Source organism: Apium graveolens, chromosome 5 (genome assembly GCF_009905375.1).
Source record: "Apium graveolens cultivar Ventura chromosome 5, ASM990537v1, whole genome shotgun sequence".
Lineage (NCBI taxonomy): Eukaryota > Viridiplantae > Streptophyta > Magnoliopsida > Apiales > Apiaceae > Apium > Apium graveolens.
In genome coordinates this window covers 115,921,141-115,942,680 of record NC_133651.1, presented here as the reverse complement: position 1 = coordinate 115,942,680, position 21,540 = coordinate 115,921,141, and the positions used below count along the sequence as shown (strand labels likewise).

Below are 21,540 nucleotides of genomic sequence, written 5' to 3'. Positions count from 1 at the left end.
GAATCCAACACCTAGGCATGGGTACTGGTATTTCATCTCAATTCCAATTAGAAGAATAGGACAATCATCAGAGGCCCTACTCTACAATGATCAGTCATACAGTAGAATATTATTATTGTTCTCTACATGTAGAAGGACGACTTCCTTACTCCCGGTTGTCACCCTAGCCGCATTCGGGCTTTATATGCTTCCCCTTTCTCCTGTGTATATTTTACATACTTCGTACGTTCTTCAATACACATGTTACCTTCGCGTAGAAAAATTAAAGTAGCAATCTCCCCTGTACACGAAGTACTGGATCTCTACCCCTCATTTGTCCTTGAAAAATCCTATCATATCCCAAGAACTCGTACTCCTCGAGTTCGCAAAGCGTTTAGCTTATTGATAGGCACAACCCATGTTGTTAGTATCTATATGTACTTCCGAGAATTTTTCGGAGGAAGTTCTAAGATAATATGAGTTGACCGTTGTCAATAGATAAGTATTTAAGGGGGAGTTTCTTTTGACATTATAGTCAAAATATCTAAAATATGTCGAGATAATATTCTTCGACGATCCGGAAGTATTAGTATGATTTTCTGAAACTCGAAAAATATTTTAAATAGGTTTTATAATTTTTAAATGATATTAAATTATTTAATAAATATTTAATAATTAAATAATAATTTATCAAATAATTAAACATCAAATATTTCTATTTTTAAAAGAATATTTGAAATAACTTTCCTCAACTAATTTATGTTTAAGAATTTAAATTGATTTGTAATAATATTAAATAATTTAATTTAAATAAAATAATCATTGGAGAATACTTCTCCTATTAAAATGAATACGGTCTTTGGAAATCATTTTAAATAAATACGAGGTATTTAATACTTCGCAAGAGGAAATCGAGTCCCTTGGAATAAAATAAGTACGAACTTTTAATTGTCCAAAACATCTCCGAAATACTTCCGGGTTTTTAAATAATACATACCGACCGACTCTCGGTCTACAATATATACACCGCGCTACTCGCTAGCGTTAACATTTCTCAAATATAATCACCTCCGGAATACTTCCGGGGTTTTCATCAACTTATACTGACTGATCTTTGGTCTAAAATATACATCTCAAATATATAACGCTACTCTCTAGCGTTACCGATTGAAATCCGGTAAAATTCTTAGACCAAAATCATTATCATATCGTATGATGTTATATATCATAATTATTTAAAAATAAACACAACACAAAAGTTTTAAAAAGGTAGGGTTTGAAAACTTGTCTAGAGTCCAAAATACGTTTTTCGACTTCCTCTCGTTTCGGGTTTTCTAATCAACAAATATCATAATCTTAATCAGTATTCCTAATCCCATCACCGAATTATATTTCTAATAAGTATCAATCCTTGGTCGAAACAGACGGTCAAAGTGGTCTTCTAGAGTTGACTTTACCGAATGTTACTATTACGCGACTTGCACTCTAACATTTTTAATAAATCGAAAAATTAATATTTTAATACGAAACCATCTTAAGGAGCTTTTTGAGTGTTTTTAATATTTATTATAAAAGTTTCACTTTGATAAAATGAATTTAAATAGGTGAAAAACATTTTAAAAGTTCGGTCAACTACAGAGTTTTATTATTCATACCGCTTTCACTAAAACATCGATTTCTCTCAAACCGTTAACTCAATCAATGCACCATTTTCGCGTGCACGATCTAGACAAAATTTAGAATAGACTACTTATAATTGGTTTCCTGGGAACAGGGGTGAAAATCCCAAAGTGGCAGTTTAATGGCAGTAGGTGTTCTTAGTGACCACTCCTTGCACGACCTCGGCTCCGACATTTTTATAAAAGCGAAAAATTAACATCTTTAGCTTAAATTTTAAAGAGTCTTCATCATTGTATAATTAAGCTATTGACCAAATTTCATAATTTTAAACAATGTTTAAAGGCCTCAATTATACCCTCAAAATCAGAACTAGGTAGCAGTTTGGTTTTCTCGTATTAAATATTAAATTTACAGTTCGTATGTATTGCTTAAAACAGTCCTAAATATAGTTCGTATTTACGTAGTCAAACAATGTTTAAAGGCCTCAATTATACTCTCAAAATCAGATATAGGTAGCAGTTTGATGTGTAAAAATATTAAATTTACAGTTTATATTTATCGCTTAAAACAGTATTAAATACAAACGGACATTACGACGGCTATACGCGTAAAGATTCCCGATTTTACTACGTTAATTTCATTGACAACAACTCAAACACCAGTTCCGTCATATTCATTGCAAGATCAGTCCCTAAACTATATGAAATCATCACCAACATCAACCCATAACAATCAACCATCCTAACCCAACTTTTTACAATCCAAACTCAATTAAAAAAATATACTTAAACATGACGCAAACTCAATCTTATAACTCACGTAAATCAAAGGGTGGATGATATTTATACCTTTCTTGGTGCTTGTTAACACTTAATAAAGTCCTAAGATCCTTGATGAGACCTTGGTTTAGCTTTAGGAGCCTTAGATTTCCATGAAAAATCAAGAAAACAATTTAGTGATTTTCAGAGTTACTATTCACCCTCAACTTCAAACATTTTTCTAAAATTTAAAACTACATGGATAGGATTCAAATTTGGTACGTGACTTACCCATGATATGAAGAAGGTTGGTAAAAATTTGGTGATTTTTGAATGAGTATAATGTGAGTTTTGGATTTTTCTTTCCTCCTTATTCTTGAAAATCAGCATTGTGTTCTTGGGAGAGAGAGAGAGAGGTTTTTAGCTTGCTAGCTTGGTTGATTCTTGAATAAGTGTTGTATTATTTGATGTATCTAATATAGATATGCATATATTGATCAAATCTAGTAGCTTGGTCATTTTTTTCAAAGCTTAAATTACTAGCCAAGTACTACAACCTACTTGCTTGCTTACTATTCACCATACTAGCACTACGCCATAGATTGCTTTAAGCAACACCCAAACTGTGTTGCTATAGACCTGAAAAAATGTTGCTCAAGGCCCAAAAAGGGCTAAGACAACATCAGAGCTATGTTGACTAGTAGCTAGTAAGTATAGATATCTATAGCAACATAGAAGCTACTCTTCTCAATAGCAACATACTTTGTTCTTTATAGTAACATACATGGTGTGTTGTAATAGATCTTAAAATTTCTTTCAGTAAGAGCCCACACGCTGGGCTCATCTGTGAGGCCATCTGTGGGGCCCACCTGGTAACCCAGTTATTTACCTATGTTAACACACCTATAGCAACATCTTTTATGTTATAAAAGGTTAATTATTTACAACAAATTTAGTACCTACTGCAACATAGTTTGAGCCTGAAAAATTATTGAAATACACCTCCTGAATATTGCTTTTCCCAAAATAAATACCAAGCAATTCCAAGGAATTTTCATTCATACAACCGGTCATAGACATCAAACCATATCAACTAACTAGAATATATTGCATAAGCATACAAGTCTTCCGAATAACTTAAAGCGTAATCTATTACAAAGCATGGTCTTTTTGTAACCAACCACATAATGTCTTAAGTTGGATAGTAAAAGCTTAACTAGGAGTACCATAAGCTCCTGTGTCGCTTGAATAGGAGTAATTTACCATCGTGTCAGGGATCCAAGGAAGAATAGTCAACGTTTCTTCTATAGTTCATGGCTGGGTGAAAAGAGAACAGTTCCACTTTATGCAAATGCTGCAACCAGAAAAGTAAGACTATTAGATCCACTAATAGCAAGTCTTATGCAGTGCTAACACTAATATCTTGACTTAATTAGAATGTGAAAGTAGATCTAAAACTAATAAGTCCATTGTAATTTTAGAACCAAAGATGGTTATTATCCATACCAAGGACTGAACTGGAGTTGAAGTCTAGCAACAAAAACCAGCTTTAAATGAATTCGAGCATGTATGATAAGTTTTATTTTACAACAAAATCCAAATTCTGATGATATAAAGCAATAGAAATCTTAGCATTTTTTCCAAAAGAAAAAACAGCTCCCTTAGCATTACCATGGAAATTGCCCCGATATCTTCATATCAGATATAAAAATTTCTGCCAACTGAAGTTTATAAATTAGTCGAACACCCAAGGAGGGTTAACAAAAGTACAACTAAGAAGGCACATTGGGTTCATACATAGTAGATATAATTTTTAGCAAGAACTTATTAAAGTTTGATCTTAAACGGAAACCTTATGAATTATATACACTATGCAGATACGATAGCACGCATGCAGACGCCCAATCAAAATTGGCTAATATAATGCATGCAAAAGAAGTGTCAAGACAACTAAAGGTAAAAATGGAATCGGTCAGCATTCGACTAGCTTTATACATGTATCAACTTTCTTAGATGTTGGCGGGGCTTTATCTTCAAAATTTTAAACAACAAACTTATAGCAGTACGCGATATCCAAGAAGCGAATGATAAGTAGTTTGTGCTGACATAAAGAAAAATATTAAGAAAAATGTTACTGGATCTCCTCGGAATGTTTTTGTTGGAATCTTACAGGAAAGGAAAGCAAATGTTACTTCCAATGCGGTGCACCCGGGGATTGTTAAGACTGGAATCGTTAGAAATCTACTTTCCTGTTTGCTTTCTCGAACTGTAAATGTTCCCAAATACTCATCCAAGATTCTATATTTGACAACAATCCAACACTGTAAGATATCAAAAGCAAATAAACCAAATATAGCTTAAAATTTATACATCATGAATGCAGTTCTGTATTATTTGTGTGATTCACACAAAAACACATGCCCTGCTTCAAGTTAATTAAGACTGAAGGCAAGAGGTCATTCAAGAGAGTACTTCTACTTTGCTCAAAGGGCCCACCTACTTCATCGATTCCTTCATAAGATCAAATGGATTGCTTCCATAATTTATAAAAACTGCCTTGAGAGACTCTGAAGCCACTGTAGAAGGATCACCTATTGAATGAAACAACAACTCCATATTAGGCTAGGCCGATAAGTGCTACCAAAACAGACTAAAGGAAACCGCCTCTAAAGCATTACAACTGATCACTTAAATTTCTTACATATTATTATAGCTACCTCACATGTCTTCAAAAAAAACATAAATTCCCAATTTTAAGCCATGACATGTTGTGAAGACAACAATGACCTCGCTTATATTCAACAAAAAGAAATGAGATCTAGAAATGAGCATTCACAGTATTACCAGTTTCGACATATACTTCAAGCTCATTACTTGAGTTTCCCTGCAAGCTGCTTCTAAGGTCTCCATCTAAGACTGGCAAGAAAACAATGTTATTGGTTACTTCTCTATCTTCTTGTGAAGTTGATTCTAGCAGCAACATCTGAGTTTCAACATGAATGTCACTTGTTGACTTCCCCACCCTTGGAATCACCCACCAAATCTTAAAATGAAATAGACAAAGTAGTTGCACATTCCTGCAGCATCAGGAACAAACCCACAACATCTTCATTCAAATTTATAAAAATTCTATTGAATTCCTTTTAATCATAGAACAGTTAAACATACAACATTAGGACATATTGTTATGGTGGATACTAGAGGGACATATTGGCTTATATTAAATTACTGCTACTAGAGATATTTATCCTCTGCTGCTGCTGATTCTGCAGGGTGTTTGCTGTACTTGCGATTCTTGCATTTAGTTCATCAAGGAGAGCTTGGACATAGGGACGACCTCTGTTTAATTTTCGTGAAGGCTTAACAATACCAGAAGTCTGACCAATTGCTTTTCTGATCTCCTTAGGTTGTATGTCGAATACTTCAGCTGCAAAGAGTAAGGAGACTCTGATTTAGCAAAAACAAAAGTAAGGAGACTTTGAACTACAAACCATATTTATATTTAGTTGTCAGTTATTCCAGCCTCTGGAAAGTTACACCCTTACGCAGAGTTGTCACAGCCTCTGGAAAGTTCACAATCAACCAACTTTTAATTCTTTCCCAACATCTTCCAACTCGTAGAACCAGTGACCAAAAACACATAGCAAAAGATTCACGTTATGCTTCATAAGCTGCCTGAGGGACAGAGACTAGTTTAATAAGATTGATTAAATAACTACAAAATAAAATGGATGATTGAAACCCCTTAAATAGCACAAAACAAATTATAATTAGAAAAGATGAATGCACGATAACTTAAGTCCTATATTGCCATACTCATTTATTTCTATTAATTATAAAAGTTGAGTTTTGTACCCCGTTAGTGCTGCTATATCAGATATACATGTGGATCCCTAAACATTATATAAAAGAAAATTACAAAGATGGATAATACACAGAAACAATTTATTAACGACAATTCATTAATGACACGAAGCACTCCTGGTAGCTCAACAGAGATCAATGAAACACTAGATCATATTATAATATTTTCCTTTCATCATACCACTTCCCAGGGTTTACATTCGAGTACTATCAATTCACCGCAATTCTTCTACATCATCAGTTCTAATTCCTAATTAAGTTCAATTCCATAATTCAGTGTTTCAGTTTAATTACACTAATTCAATTCATAATAACAATTAAAATAAAAAAAAACACTAAAAGCTAGGGTTTAATTAGATACAAAAGGGTGAACAGATATATAAAAAATAGATACAATACATACAAGCGCTGAAGCAGAGGAAGTTGAGAGGCGACGTTGAAGGAAGAAACAGTTAGATAGAGCTGGTGAAGAGTTCCAAGTGTTTTCTGTTTGGAATTAATAAGTTAGGTCCTAGTTTGGTTAGTATCTTACTGACTTCCAGGCCTCCCAAGATCTCTATACCCATGAAACAAAAGCCTGTTATGCGGTGCTTCAACAGAAGCCTCTTATGCTTCAACAAACCCTCAAATATTTGGGGAAACTGGACATAACAAAACCGATAGAGAGGGGAGAGATGATCTATGTATTTACCTCCTCCTCATCATCTAAATACCCAGGAACCGTCTTGTCTATATTCATATCAAACAATAGATCATCATCATCTTGATCTTTATTAGATTCATCAGAATAAAAAGACTCTTCATGAGATTCAGGAGGTTGTTCTTCTTCACTATCATCAGGGTCTAAAAAAGCTCTATAAACACCTTCCATCTTTCTCAACTCTTTTTCAGTTTCCATCTCACATTGTGGTAACTTAGGAAAAGGGTTTTCCATCCTGATTTCTTCATGAATAATTACTCTATCATCAACCATAGCGTTTGGAGGGGTCCCAACAACATATACCTCAACACTTCTGGACTTTGGAATTAAATAGCACATTACCATTAACTCGTCATCACTATCTAACTCAAATAATCCTTTATCCATTGTTGTCCCGGGGAGCGTGTACCATAAGTTATAACCCCCCTTTTCCCCACATTCTACTAACATTGCATTTATCTCCAACAAACTAAGTTCATCATTATCACAGTAGTCAACATACACAAATAACCCATTATCATATTGTTAGGAATATGTCATAAGCTTGATGATAAGTTCACCAAAACATCTTAGTAGAGTTAATTTAGTATTTTTGTAACTCTCAACGGATGATCACCTTAACATCCATTGAGAGAGTAGCTTACGTATTAATAAATCTTGTAACACATTTCTACATACTACAATACCTTAGAGATCTAGAAGTTGTAGGATATTCAAAGTAATGTTGACTACTAGATTGATATGCACAGTAGGTTGGCTAATTACAAATATTAGATGCCTTGTAATTTTGCATAAGTGAAATGGAGTTAACTGCTATGGAAGACTTTTAACGGATGATTCTACAAGGTTGCGACGGATGATCCAAGTCACATTCAACAGATGATCTAAAGAAGTTTCGACGGATGATTCAACACGGTTTCAACAGATGATCCAATGAAGTTTCAACGGATGTTCAAATTCAAATTATAGTTGACAGTGACTTGACAATCACATGCGTTGATTGTATGCAAATGGAATATGACAGCCTATTTACAGGTTTTAGAGAACAAAGAAGCATTTCCATTTCCATGCTAACTTGAAGATATTCAAAGATGCTGGATAGAAAAATGAAGAAGCATGAAATTAAAATAAGACACTCTTGTCTTTTTAGTTTGTCTTTTTATCATATAACTTGGTGATATATAAAGCAAGGGTAGCAAGTGGAATCACAACAAGCAAGTAAGCAATCAACTAGAGAAATAGATAAAGCTGTATCTATGAAGAATTTCTCAGTTCTTTGTAATTCTACATGCAAGAAGCTCTGTACAATCTTTGTATTACAGAGTTCTCGATCATATATATATCTCTGGTGGAAAAGTTCAATCCATCAGAAAGTTTTTAAATACTTGTGTTTAATTACTTTGTGCTTGATTACTTCAATATTTTCATTCTGCACTTTAGCTTAATCAAACACAGTTATATATTTGAGATAGAATAGTTCTTGAAATGAAAAAGGAACCAGAATTACATTCAACCCCCTTCTGTAATTCTTTGTTAGATTTTTTGGGAATAACAATTGGTATCAGAGCAAGCTCTTGAAGAACAAAGAGTTTAAAGATCACAACAACTAACAAGATGAGTAGAAAAGATGTTGGAGTAAAAATTTCATTTCTGGACAAAGACAACTATCACCACTGGAAGGTTAAAATGCACCTGCATCTCCTCTCTCAATATAAAGAATTTGTGAACTGTATAGAGAAAGGTCCTCATGTCCCTATGAGAGCTGCTACAGGAAATGAGCCATCAATCCCAAAGCCCGGAGCAGAATGGTCTGATCCAGATATTGAGCAAGTTCATAAGGATAAGAAGGCCATGAATATTATATTTAATGGTATTGATGGTGACATGTTTGACAATATCATCAACTGCAAAACTGCTAAGGATGTCTGGGATACAATTCAAGTTATATGCGATGGAACTGAGCAAGTATGGGAAAACAAAATACATCTCTTGATTCATCAGTATGAGCATTTTCATAGTGAAAAAAGTGAGTCACTCACTGACATTTTTAGTAGGTTTCAAAAACTACTAAATGCTCTAAACCTGCATGGAAGATCTACCAGACAAAGGATTCAAAACTCAATTTCCTTAGATCTCTACCAAAGGAATGGAAGCCTATGACAGTGTAATAACCCCGATTTTTGGAATTTTTGAAACACGGATGAATAGTAACTTTTGCTGATGATGCTGATTAAGGAAAATTATCAGACCACGCTATATAGGAGTACTGTTATGAAAATTTTAAGATCGTATTAGTATTCCATAAAGTAAATGAGTGTATGTAAAGGTCGTTAGAATTCGAATCCGGACACTTTGATTTTTCCCCGAAAATCTACCAGATATCGAAAGAATTGAGTATAAGGTAACATGATTAAAATGATTTAAATTCAAGGATTATAAGAGAGGATCATAAAAGGAATATAAAATATTGAGAAAGGTTTAGGGGAACCCAAGTAATAAGATCCCGGGTATGATCCCTCAAATGATAAACGAGAACGAAAGTTAAGCGAACCGTATAACAGATTAGCGGTCATTAGCCAAGTAATTAGGGGTTAATCAAAGAGGTTAGTGGATGATGATGTCATCACACCAACAAGGAGATGACATGTGTTAACAAGATGACTTAAGTATGGTGACATAAGCATGACAAGTGGAAATCATGGTTGGTTGATTGTGAGCCATTCATTTTTCACCATGGTAAAAATTAATTAACAACAAAAGAGTAGAAACCAAGCCAAGGAAAATCATAACACATTTTGAAGGTCGACTTTGCTAAATAACCAAGAAGCTCTCGGCTTCTTCATTCCAAGCAAGAACAAAAAATCAATTTCCAAGATCCAAGCTTTGATAATTTGCAAGGTAATTATCCAAGGTTCCTTATGATTAGTTATGGCTATCCTAGGAGTTTAATCTCCCATTTCCTTCTCAATCTTTTTCAATAAATCATTGAAGAAGAGAGTGAATAGTGTTTTCAAGAATTTTAAATTTTTGATCTTGTGTTTTTGTTTAGATATATCTTTTGTAAGGATTTTCAAGGGTTGTTTCAAGCTCCTTAGTTACTTCTACTCACCAAGGAAGGTATAATCTCCTACCCTAGCCTTAATTTTGTATATTTAGAGCTTGTTATGATTGGTATAATTCATGGGAAGCATGATTTATGTATATTTAGAGTTTGGTTGGATTTGTAATGAGTTTGGGTTGTAAATCTTGGTTATTGGTTAATGAACCTTAAGTATAGTTAGTAGCTCTTGTTGTGATTGAATGATTTGGAAAAATCATGGAGTTATGGACTTATGTAGTGAGGTTTGGATGGAGTTTGGTTGTAATGTTGGTTGTGAGTTGGTTTGTGATTGATTTGAAGTGGTTAAAACTTGGTAATCGCGTAAACATAGCCATCGTAATGCCCGTTTTTATACAACTGCTTGTTCTTAATATTCGGGACAGAGAGCTAACTTTTAATATGTAACTTTTCCATGCTTACCTAGATTGTGTCGTAAGCTTTATTTTGATATGTGGTTCGCTTAAATCCGATGTACGGTTTAGGAGAAACGACCGTTTTAAGTAACGGCGTTTCACGAATGAACCATTTCCCCTCGCCTTACTTGGAAACCTTGGTTAAGGTCCTTAAATGACTATTTGGAGTATGAAATAATTAAGTAAGGTTAAAGGGTCAGTTGGTAGGGTATTCGCGAAAGCGTCGCCTTAAAATTCGTAACGGTTAATTTATTAAAAATGGTGGAGCCGAGGGTATTCGAGCGACTTATGTGAATCGTTAAGCGCAAAAGCGAACGTTGGGTTCTAATTGGTTAAAGACTAGTTTCTTAAGCGACCGTGGTTTAATTCCAACTTATATGTTGTTTATAGGTTACCAGACTTGCCCCAGGCCTTTTACCACCCCCAGTCGCTCAGGCAAGTTTTCTACCCGTTATACTGTTGTTGTGATGTAATATATTGATGCATTATCTTGAGATAAGTGTATGGCTGTTATTAGCAAATCTTGCGATATATTGGAGCATGTTGATATGGTATATATATGCATGTTGTGAAATCTTGATATTCTATTATCAATTCAAATGCTTATAAACTGCATAATACCTATGCTAGAGATAAGTAGTAGTTGCGTATACCCTTAGTATAAGGGACCCGAAGGTGAATATTTCTCTAAACCGGGAGTCGATGTTCCCGAGTATAATATATATATTTATATATATATAGTTTTCTATAACTATTAATCGAATAAGGTATATTCCATAGTTTTGAATAATAATCAAACTGATTTTCGATTATTCAAATAAAGATCGTACTTTCGTATAAGTATATCTTTTGTTATTTATGATTCATTTCAAGTATGAGTTTTAAAACTTCTACTTCAAATATTTTCATAAAGATTATCCTTATGGGAATATTATTTAAATAATAATATTCAGATATTTTCTAATTTATTGGGATTGATTTATTTTATTAAATCATCATTACTCTAAACATTCTTCAAAATCTTTTCGAGTCTTCAAAATGATTTTAAAAGTTAGAGCGGATCCCAAAACTCATTTTTAGATTTAAGATCTTCTTTTCGAAGGGGATTTAAATATTCGCTCAAAACCTGAGGGATCCGGCTTTGTGGTGTATTTTATATTTGCAACGAGGTTGCTGTTTTGAGAAAACATTTTGATTGTTTGCCCATTGTTCGGGAAGTAAGTCATCTATTTGATTCGGCATAAGCAACGTGGGCTCAGTGGGCGTCCATGAAAGTGTAAGTGGCTCAGTGGGAGTCCATCAATGCGTAAGTGGCTGAGTGGTAGTCCAACATAGGTCCTAATGCGGCCAGGGTGATGACCAGTAGGGAATTCGTCCATCTACTAGTAGAAAAGGTTAATTATTGGTATCTTTTCCTGATCAGCAAGATATCAGGTTTATGCTAAAATTCTCTTCTTTACAAATTCATTGGATATGACAACTCTGTATATTTGTCATGACAGAGGTTTTCAGGGAATGTATTGAGATATATATATATATATAGGTGTATATATATATCGAGACTTAATGAAGTATCTCGTAACTTCATCTCTTTTGAATGATATTTCAAAGATTGAATTTATTCGAGTCTTATCTCGTAGTCTCATCTATGTGATGAACTTTTGAAACTGATTATACCTTGAATGGTGGTAGTTCAAGTAGTATTCGGAAAAGATATAAGTATATCGGAGTATCTTGTAACTTCATCTTTTTAACTTATATCTAGTAAATGATTATCTTATGTATGACAAAGATTTTCAGAAAAACGTTGAGACGAGGTTAGATATATGAGATCACCTTGCAACGATATCTTTATACAGTTATAGACTGGAACTCTGTGTATATTATGCATGGAAGAGGATTTCCAAAATTCCGAAAAGTATATATACATATATAATGAATATTTTTGCGACTTGGTCGCGTTAAGATATCAAACTTGGTTCATATCTGCTTGACCAAGACTTTCATGAGTACTATGAGAATGCTCATATATTGTAAATCATTTTACATATTATTTTGGTGGGCTTGTTGCTCACCCTTGCTTTCTTCTTTCATCACACAACAACAGATAGACAAGATGAACAGGACCAAGCTCCCAATTCGTGAGCGGATAGGAAACGTTCCGCAGTTTCCGGTAGGCGTTGATGCCGTTGTAGCTGAGGTAGGAACTACCAATAGGCTAGGCTTTCAACTTTTAATATACCAGACTTATGTATATTTATGAATTGTAATAATGGAAAATAATATGTAAATTTATTCAGAAACCCTTTTGAGGTGTAATGGCTTATAATTGTGGAATAAAATGAGTTAGGTTATTTTTGGATATTCATCTCTGAGACTATAACTTGTGGTGTGTGTGTATATTGTGGGGTCACAGTACGCAGTAGTTGGTTGATTATTAAGATTATGTATTATTAAGGGAAATGGAACTCGTGACAACCCGGATCCCCGACTCCGGATTTGGGGGTGTTAAAGAAATGGTATCAGAGCTAAGCGTTATAAACCTCAGATGCGACGTTAAGATAAGAAGTTGACTAAGATAGTAAGAACTCTTGCCAAGTTCATAGTCAGACTACCTAACGTAGTACTGACAGTTAAAACCCTTATGGGAACCCTTATAAATATCATGATAGAAGTATAGTTCGTTATCGTATATGGTAGTGGGACTCCGAACCTAAAGTTCAAGAGCAATAATATGATGATGTTTTACTACATATTGGGGATCAGATTGTGGATCCAATGGAGCACCCTAATGAGGGACCAAATGATGTTCATATTAAGGATGTAGCGGTTGAGGATGTTATCCCAAAAGGGATTATTGCTGAAGTGGATTCTGTGGAGGATCCTGACAAGAACGAAGAAAGGACCAATGAGGAATGGATGACCTTGGTCAGGACGACTACCAGAGGTAGGATTAGCCGATAACTATCGTCGGTTCATTCAAGTTTGTAAAGATAGTATCCCCTTTAAGGCGGCTTACTCGTAAGACTGAGAAGTTTGAATGGACAGAGAAATGCGAGAACAGCTTTTAAGAACTGAAGCAAAGGTTGGTGACGGCCCCTATATTGGCGTTGCCGGATGGAAAATGAGATTTTGTGATTTATAGTGACGCTTCGCATAGGGAATTAGGGTGCTTCTTATACAGCACAGCAAGGTAATCGCGTACGCGTCAAGACAATTAAGGGAATATAAAATTCGATATCCCCACCCATGAGCTTAGGCTCGTGGCAATAGTTTTGCCCTAAAGATTGGAGGCACTACTTGTATGGAGAGAAGTGCAAGATTTACACAAGCCATAAGTGCTCTTGTGCATTTTCACACAGAAAGAGCTCAACATGTGTCAGAGGAGGTGGTTAGAGCTAATCAAGGATTACGATTATGAGATTCTTTATCATCCGAGAAAAGCTAATATGGTGGCTGACGCCCTTAGTAGAAATGAGAGACTCAAGATGATAATGTCTTCGGAAGAATTGGTAAGAGATTACGAGAAAATGGAAATAGAAGTGAAGGTAACCGGAGCCGGTACCGAAAAGCTGTTTGAGATTGTAATGCAACCCGAATTATTGAAAAAGATCATAGTGTGCCAAGAAAAATTGATGAATGAAGGTAGAGAGCCAATGACTGGAGAAGAGATTAATACTGAGAAAGATGATTAGGGAATAATGAGGTGCTCCTACATAATTTGGGTTCCAAATGTTCAAGAGCTTAAAGATGAGATCTTAGATGAAAGCCCTAGTTTGAAGAATAAGATTTAGAGCAAACCCTGAACGTGATAGTCAGGGAGGTCGCCATCAAGATAGAAGGAACCCATAACATAATGAAGTGGAAAATGAGGATTTAAAACATGTAGGATGACCCCAATTATGGGGAGGAGGAGGGAACGTTCAGACTAAGGAAACAGATATCGAGTAAGGAAAGGAGACCCGAGACGGTACTCCTATACGACAATTCATGGACCTTTCTAAACAGAACTTAGACTATTATCCCCAACCACCACCCTGAGGAAACAATGCGGTGAGAAATTTTTTCAGGACCTTTAAGTCGCTAAGCTCTCAGAGTTCCAATGAACAAGCTGACCCAGTCGAGGCAAGAGTCTGGCTAAAGGAAATATAGGAATCATTTGAGATTCTAAATGATTGACGAATCACAAAAGACTGTTTTTGTCACTTACCCTCCTAAGAGAGAGGCCACCCGCTGGTGAAAGGTCAAGAAAGGCACGGGACCAGAGGTTATAATAAACCGATTAAAGTTCAGTCAATTGTTTTCGGGAAAGTACTTCCTGAGGTTATAGAGATAGTGTAAAAGCTTTAGAGCCAGAACAAAGGCAAACGAGTATGATGAATTATAAATCTAAGTTATAAAAGTTATCAAGATTCATTCTGAGGACAAGAATCCCAGAATGACGTGATGTTTGAAGTCAATGATTAGTGAGTTCATGAAATGATTGTAAGAGAAAGGAATATAAAGGAAATAGAGTTTGAGGAATGATAAGGGAGTTGGGTATGAGGAAACCCTAAAGACTCATAGTAATAGAAATAGAAAAGTATATGATCGTCAAGATGAGGGTGATTCACCATTAGTTAAAGTTGACGGTTGAAGGCATAAGAGATACATATATTTTATCCCCTTTAAGTTGGGAGGATTCGGGGAAACCTTGAGATAGTTCAAAGGATAAATAATGAGACGTGGATAGACTGAGGAGACAATAAAGTAAGAAATTAGGAAATTGGATGAAGGAAGTGACCTTCAAGAATGTGAAGTGTAAGTAACGCATGTGAATTGATACCCAAAAAGGGGGACACCAGGTATAAAAGATATCCCAACATTAAGATGACTGTTAAGATAAATAAAGAGGTAAATGAGTAGTTAGAACTAAAAAGTTCACGTTGAACACGACCAATATCTTCTAGAACATCCCTGTTATCATTACTAAATCAGGCAAGAAAAGCGGATAACCGTTGTTATCTTTTGGAGGCCATATTGATTGACCTCATTTTGAATAAGGATGCTATTGTGAAATATGGTGTAGACTATCGAGATGGGAATGATTAAATAAGATAATCTATCAAGGATATATGACTTGATTTATCCATGGAAGGATGCATGTATCTTTTTAAAGGTGGAATTAAGGATAGAACCTCGATAACTTAAGATGAATCCTAGGGGAATGCATAAAGGTTGGCATTTCACCCTTAATAGGGACAGTATGAGTTTTGACAGTATGAATTGGAAAGGATTAAGGTAACAACAACCTTTAATGATCAGTGGAGAAATTTTTCAGAAGTGTATAGACAATGATTCTGGTATTAGTAAATGGTATCTTGATATGCCCTGTGCCTAGGGTGTACCTGATGAAGGATTTAAAGATAACCTTAGAGGTTTTACAAGGAGAAAGGTAGTATTCAAAGTTCTCAAGAATAGAAATTTTGATAAAGGAAATATGACGTAATTATAATAATGCCAGGTGGGGCACGTGTTGAACTATAAGAAAGTATAGATCGACCCAATGAGGGTCGAGATTGGTGAAAACAAAAAGGACCCAAGATTAGAGACGTCCTAAGTATGATCGAGAGTCAGCCGTGACAATGTTCACATCTAAAAACTAAGGCAATGACTTATGGAAAAATGGTGATTTTTTTTCTCACCATGACTTAAGAAAAGCATTTTCACATAAGCAGTGATTGAAATGAGGTAGAAAATTTAGTTGGAGGTGGTTAAAATGACATTGATTGTAAGGAAATTTTACTATCAGGAAAGGCCAAAGAGATGGCCGACACTTTAAGTGCAAGAGGACAATTATAGGCGCTCGTGCCAGAGGAATACAGTGATGATGGTTAAAGCCGTGAAGGTTGTATTATGGTGTGAAAGATTGACATTCCTTCTGATGATTGTGCGATACTCAACCGTAATAGTAGTTTGGTAAAGATTTAATTCATATAATTATCGTGAGTGGGCTATCTATTTTAGAAGGTCCTATCTTGAGAATAAGCCAGGACCATGTTTCAAAAAGTACTAAACAAACCTTTGAGTTAATTCTTCTATTGAAGGCATATGATTAAGAATGGTATTAACCTACTATCTTTGCTTTGATTGAAACTCTTCTGCAATTTTATCTGCTTCATGTCATGAATGTACGTCAGGATCTGGAGTGTTCTTCATGAATCATGAATGGTGATTATGTTAACTCCTTAAAGGATTTTGATACGGCAGATATGGACTCCGTATAATTAGATATTAAGATTCTGAGGAAAACGAATGACTACAGTAGGTCAGCGATGGACCATAGTAATGCAACAATGATTCTGCGAGTAATGAGCCGATTACAACCGTAAGAGTTGTATTAGAATGGATGTTGAGATTGAGTACCACTAATCAAGTCGTGGTGATGTATAAGTTATTATTGATAGACCAACTAAGCCGAACATTTACCTATGATATATTTATTCCTTCTTATCGATAAAGAGTAGTATTACTATACGAGAAAGGTTGCATGCAAGCATAGAATTCTAGTAACGATGATGTCTAGAATGAAATCCCTTATTCGAGTTTCGATGTCGAGAGAGTTTCAATGGTGAGTGTTTATGAGCTCGAGCAAGAGCATGGGTCCATAGAATGATGGACGGAATAGCAAAAATATTTAGGCATGCGAAATGCGATGCTATAATACTTGATGTTGATATATATACATATATGTTTTGTTCTCCTATGACAAACCTCTATAGTTCAGAGGTAGATTCCAAACCAGATATTTTGTGGCAGTATATTTTTTTACATATATACAATTCTCTTCAATTCATTCTTTTCTCTTCTTTTCATTTCATGTAAGCTGAGAAGAACAACCCTTCCAGAAGGGGAGGTATTGCCAAATGACTATCGATCTGTGTGATAGAAGCTTAGTAGGATACCACATGTTGTTTAATTGCTTGTCAAGTACTAAAGGCTGGCCACCTTCTATACTAACTATGCAATAGAACAAGTGTTCATGATCATAGTGATCTCTCAGTAAATTCTTTTACTTCTATATGATGGATCAAGCTTTCGAAGATAGAAATAGTTAGAAAGGGAGTAGTATGAGTATGGTGGTATTCGGAATGGAAACACATTCATGATACTAAGGTTGACGCGTTTATTAAAAGGTTATAGAATGCTAACGAGCAAAAGTGTAACCAGTATAGTATTATGTACGGAAGATAGTAACGATTACGAACTGGAACAGAATGGGTATTGATAAGCAAAAGCTATAATGTTAGAAGCTATGATGAGAGCCTCTGCAATAGACTTGAAAGAATTTGGAATGATCACTTAACACGGATTGAGTTTTCTTACGACAATAGATCGTATGTCAGTATCGAGATGTCGCCTTATGAGATCCTTGAGGGAACACAATGTCGATTTCCCTGATGCTAGGATGAAGTTGCAGAGCGCAAGATGCTCGGACCAGCAGTGGTCCAAAGGACCAGGGATATAATAGATCTAATCAGAGGACGGCTGGTAGTAGCCCAAGATGGACATAAGAAGTATGTTGATTTGACACGAAAGGATAAAGAGTAGGAAGTAGGGGACCTAGTGCTATTATAGGTATTCCCTTGGAAAGGATGGATGAGGTTCGGAAAGAAAGGAAAGCTAAGCCACGAATTGTTGTACCCTTTGAGGTATTAAGACATATTGGGAAGTTAGCATATGAGCTAGCCCTACCCCCGAACCTGTAGCAAGTTCATAACGTGTTCCACGTATCAATGTTATGGAAGTGTAATCCGGATGTTAGATATATAGGGGCATAAGAGCGCATAGACATGCAACCAGACGTAACCTATATGGAGCAACCAAGAAGGGTTATAGATCGAAAAGGAACAAGTGCTTAGGAGAAGGGTTATCAAACTAGTCAGAGTTTAGTGGTAGAACCACAATGTGGAGAATTGACTTGAGAGTTAGAAAGTGCAATGCTAAGAAAGTATCCCTATTCATTTTCTATCGGATTCCGGGACGGAATCCTTTTAAGGAGGGGAGACTGTAATAACCCCAATTTTTTGAATTTTTGAAACACGGATGAATAGTAACTTTTGGTGATGATGCTGATTAAGGAAAATTATCAGACCACGCTATATAGGAGTATTGTTAGGGAAATTCTAAGATCGTATTAGTATTCCATAAAGTAAATGAGTGTATGTAAAGGTCATTAGAATTCGAATCCGGACACTTTGATTTTTCCCCGAAAATCCACCAGATACCGAAAGAATTGAGTATAAGGTAACATGATTAAAATAATTTAAATTCAAGGATTATAAGAGAGGATCATAAAAGGAATATAAAATATTGAGAAAGGTTTAGGGGATCCCAAGTAATAAGATCCCGGGTATGATCCCTCAAACGATAAACGAGAACGAAAGTTAAGCGAACCGTATAACATATAAGCGGTCATTAGCCAAGTAATTAGGGGTTAATCTGATAAGGGGCATTTTATACCACTTAGAACGTCTTATAATGGCTTGAATTGATGTTTTGAAATCAAGTATTTTATGTATTTGATGCGTTTTTCTAGTGTTTGTGCATTTCAGGGTATTACTTGTGTTTGAGGGGAGATTTCATCAGGAATAAGCCTAAGTATGAGCTTGGCATTGCAAGTGGGAAGTTAGGAGCAGAACGCAGCAGAAAATGGGAGCAAATTAATAAATTTTCCAGTGAGGTGTTGGGCGCCCGCTCAGGAAGCTGGGCGCCCGCTCAGGAATCTGGGCGCCCGCTCAGGATTGCTGGGCGGCCGCTCAGGGTTGTAAAATAAGATACTAATTTTAACACTCCTGATTCTGTTGGACTTCCAACTTCTGAGATAGCTGGAACTTGTGGGGCTTCTATATAAGTAGTTTTCATAGACGTTTCATGGGTAGAGAATCGTGGTATCAATCGAGGAGCAAGAAGAGAAGGAAGAAGACCGTTTTAGCACATCGCAACGAAGAAGAGGAAGCATAGTTTTCTTGTGATTCTTTTATTCGTTGTATCAGTGGATGCTAGTTTTCTTTACTTTGAACCTTATTACTCTTGTGACGTACTCTGGTTTTAATAAGTATTTTTATTAGTTATTCTCGTGTGTTATTATCATATTTTCATATGAATCCATGGTGACGATGAGTTCAATCATGGGCTAATCGTGATCATGGGGTCATAACAAATTTATAATGGAATTCTTTAGTTAGTTGTTTAATAACTTAGTGTGTGATGATTGTATGATATCTAGTATTGGTTGTGCTTATTCGTCTTATGTGCGTCGCGAACATATAAGATAGGGTGTTAATCTCTTGTGAAGCGATAGTGGATCTTGAGGTTTAGAACTTGCCATGCTAGCATAGGTTCATGTATGTGTATGTATGATTAGTGGGTAACTCTAACTGTTTTACTTACCCTGTGTAATCATAAGGAATAACTTGTGCTGAAATCGTTATATTGTCAAATTCTGTAGACATATAGGGTCTCAACATAATTGATGCCTATTCAACTTCTATCTTAATTATGGATGTTTGGTAGAATGGTATTAGTACAACGAAAGTTGGCTTTTATCAGTTTCGTGTTGTTCGATTAATATCATCACCGTTACATGGTAAGGGTAATAACAATAACTATTGAAGGAAGTAGTAATGAAGTTATGATCTCATGTGTGTTTAATATTGTTAATTCAAGTGTCAATTAAGTGTTTAATTCTCATAGTTAATTATAGTTAATAATTAGTAAATCAATTCTACGTGTTATTGTCTTGACATTGAGAAGTAATCATACATTGGTGAGTAAGTGCTAATTGAACATAATTAGTCTGAGTCTCTGTGGGAACGAACTAGAAATTATTCTATATTACTTGCGAACGCGTATACTTGCGTGAATTATTAGCGCGTGTTTTGTGCCTAACAAGTTTTTGGCGCCACTGTCGGGGACTGGGCGTATTTGTTTAGTTTATGTACTTACCATCAGTGGTCATTAGGACTCATTGATTAAGACGTGTTAGTTATTGTTTCCGGTTGTGTTTCAGGTACTTTAGCGAGCGTTTATGAAAACACGTTCTCGTACTCGCAAGAGGACTTTAGATACGGCTGAGGAGACAGACTCAGTTCTTGATATTCCGGAGAAGATAGATTTTGAAGATTCGGATAAAGAGAGTGAGTAGAAAGAACCAGTAATCATGGGTGATCGTATAGTTCCGGCAGATCCAGCTCTTATGGACTTTTCTCGGCCTAAAATTGATGACATTCGGTCAAGCATCCTTCATCCGGCTATTCAGGCCAACACTTTTGAAATCAAGCCTGGCACTATTCAGATGGTGCAGAATTCTGTTTCTTTCGGAGGTGCTGCGACTAAAGACCCCAATATGCACATCAGGAATTTTGTCGAGATATGTAGTACTTTCAAATATAATGGTGTGACTGATGAGGCTATCAAGCTGAGGCTTTTCCCATTCTCTCTAAGGGATAAAGCTAAGGACTTGTTACATTCTGAACCAGCTGGGTCCATCACTACTTGGCAAGATCTTGCATAAAAGTTTCCGGTGAAGTTCTATCCAATGGCGAAGACTGCAGCTATGAGGAGTGCTATTACTCAGTTTGCTCAGCAACCAACAGAATCTATGTGCGAAGCTTGGGAGTGCTACAAGGAGATGTTGAGAAAGTGTCCACATCATGGTATGCCTGACTGGATGGTGATCACTGGTTTCTATAATGGTTTGGGGGCCCAATCTCGGCCATTGCTCGATGCAGCAGCTGGAGGCGCCTTGTGGGCCAAAAGTTATACTGAGGCTTATAATCTTATTGAAACTATGGCTACAAATGAGCATCAAAACCCAACTCAAAGGATGATGCCTGAGAAGGTAGCATGTATTCTTGAAGTTGATGTAGCTACAACTATTGCAGCGCAGCTCCAAGCGCTGTCTTTGAAGGTCGATTCTTTAGCCACCTATGGAGTCAATCTAATAGCTATGGTCTGTGAGCTTTGTGCAGGTTCTCATGCTATGGATCAGTATTCTCTTGTTAATTAATCTGTTCAGTATGTGAACAATTATCAGCGACCGCAGCAGCCTGTGCCAGCAACTTA

At 35.8% G+C, this 21,540-nt stretch overlaps 1 protein-coding gene and 1 non-coding gene across 6 annotated transcripts; both read right to left on the bottom strand.

The window, feature by feature from the left end:
• Window positions 1–3,386: 3,386 nt before the first annotated feature.
• On the bottom strand, window positions 3,387–7,330 carry LOC141724401 (putative galactinol--sucrose galactosyltransferase 1). Of its 5 annotated transcripts, none has more exons than XR_012576636.1 (7): window positions 6,625–7,330; window positions 5,903–6,032; window positions 5,526–5,784; window positions 5,202–5,434; window positions 4,858–4,948; window positions 4,528–4,678; window positions 3,387–3,711 (listed from the first exon to the last, which is right to left on the bottom strand). XR_012576636.1 is itself a non-coding variant. In XM_074526548.1 (7 exons), exons 3-7 carry the CDS (start codon window positions 5,528–5,530, stop codon window positions 3,701–3,703), a joined length of 468 nt encoding a protein of 155 aa, XP_074382649.1. In that variant the 5' UTR covers window positions 5,531–5,784; window positions 5,903–6,032; window positions 6,625–7,330; the 3' UTR covers window positions 3,387–3,700. The 5 variants fall into 5 exon arrangements, 1 of the variants encoding a protein (XP_074382649.1); XM_074526548.1 differs by having other exon boundaries at window positions 4,528–4,655; XR_012576639.1 differs by having other exon boundaries at window positions 4,830–4,948; window positions 5,202–5,784.
• A 13,698-nt stretch (window positions 7,331–21,028) lies between these two features.
• Window positions 21,029–21,135, bottom strand: LOC141662729 (small nucleolar RNA R71). The gene has a single exon (XR_012550827.1). It is a non-coding gene; the product is annotated as a small nucleolar RNA R71 (small nucleolar RNA).
• Window positions 21,136–21,540: the final 405 nt, after the last annotated feature.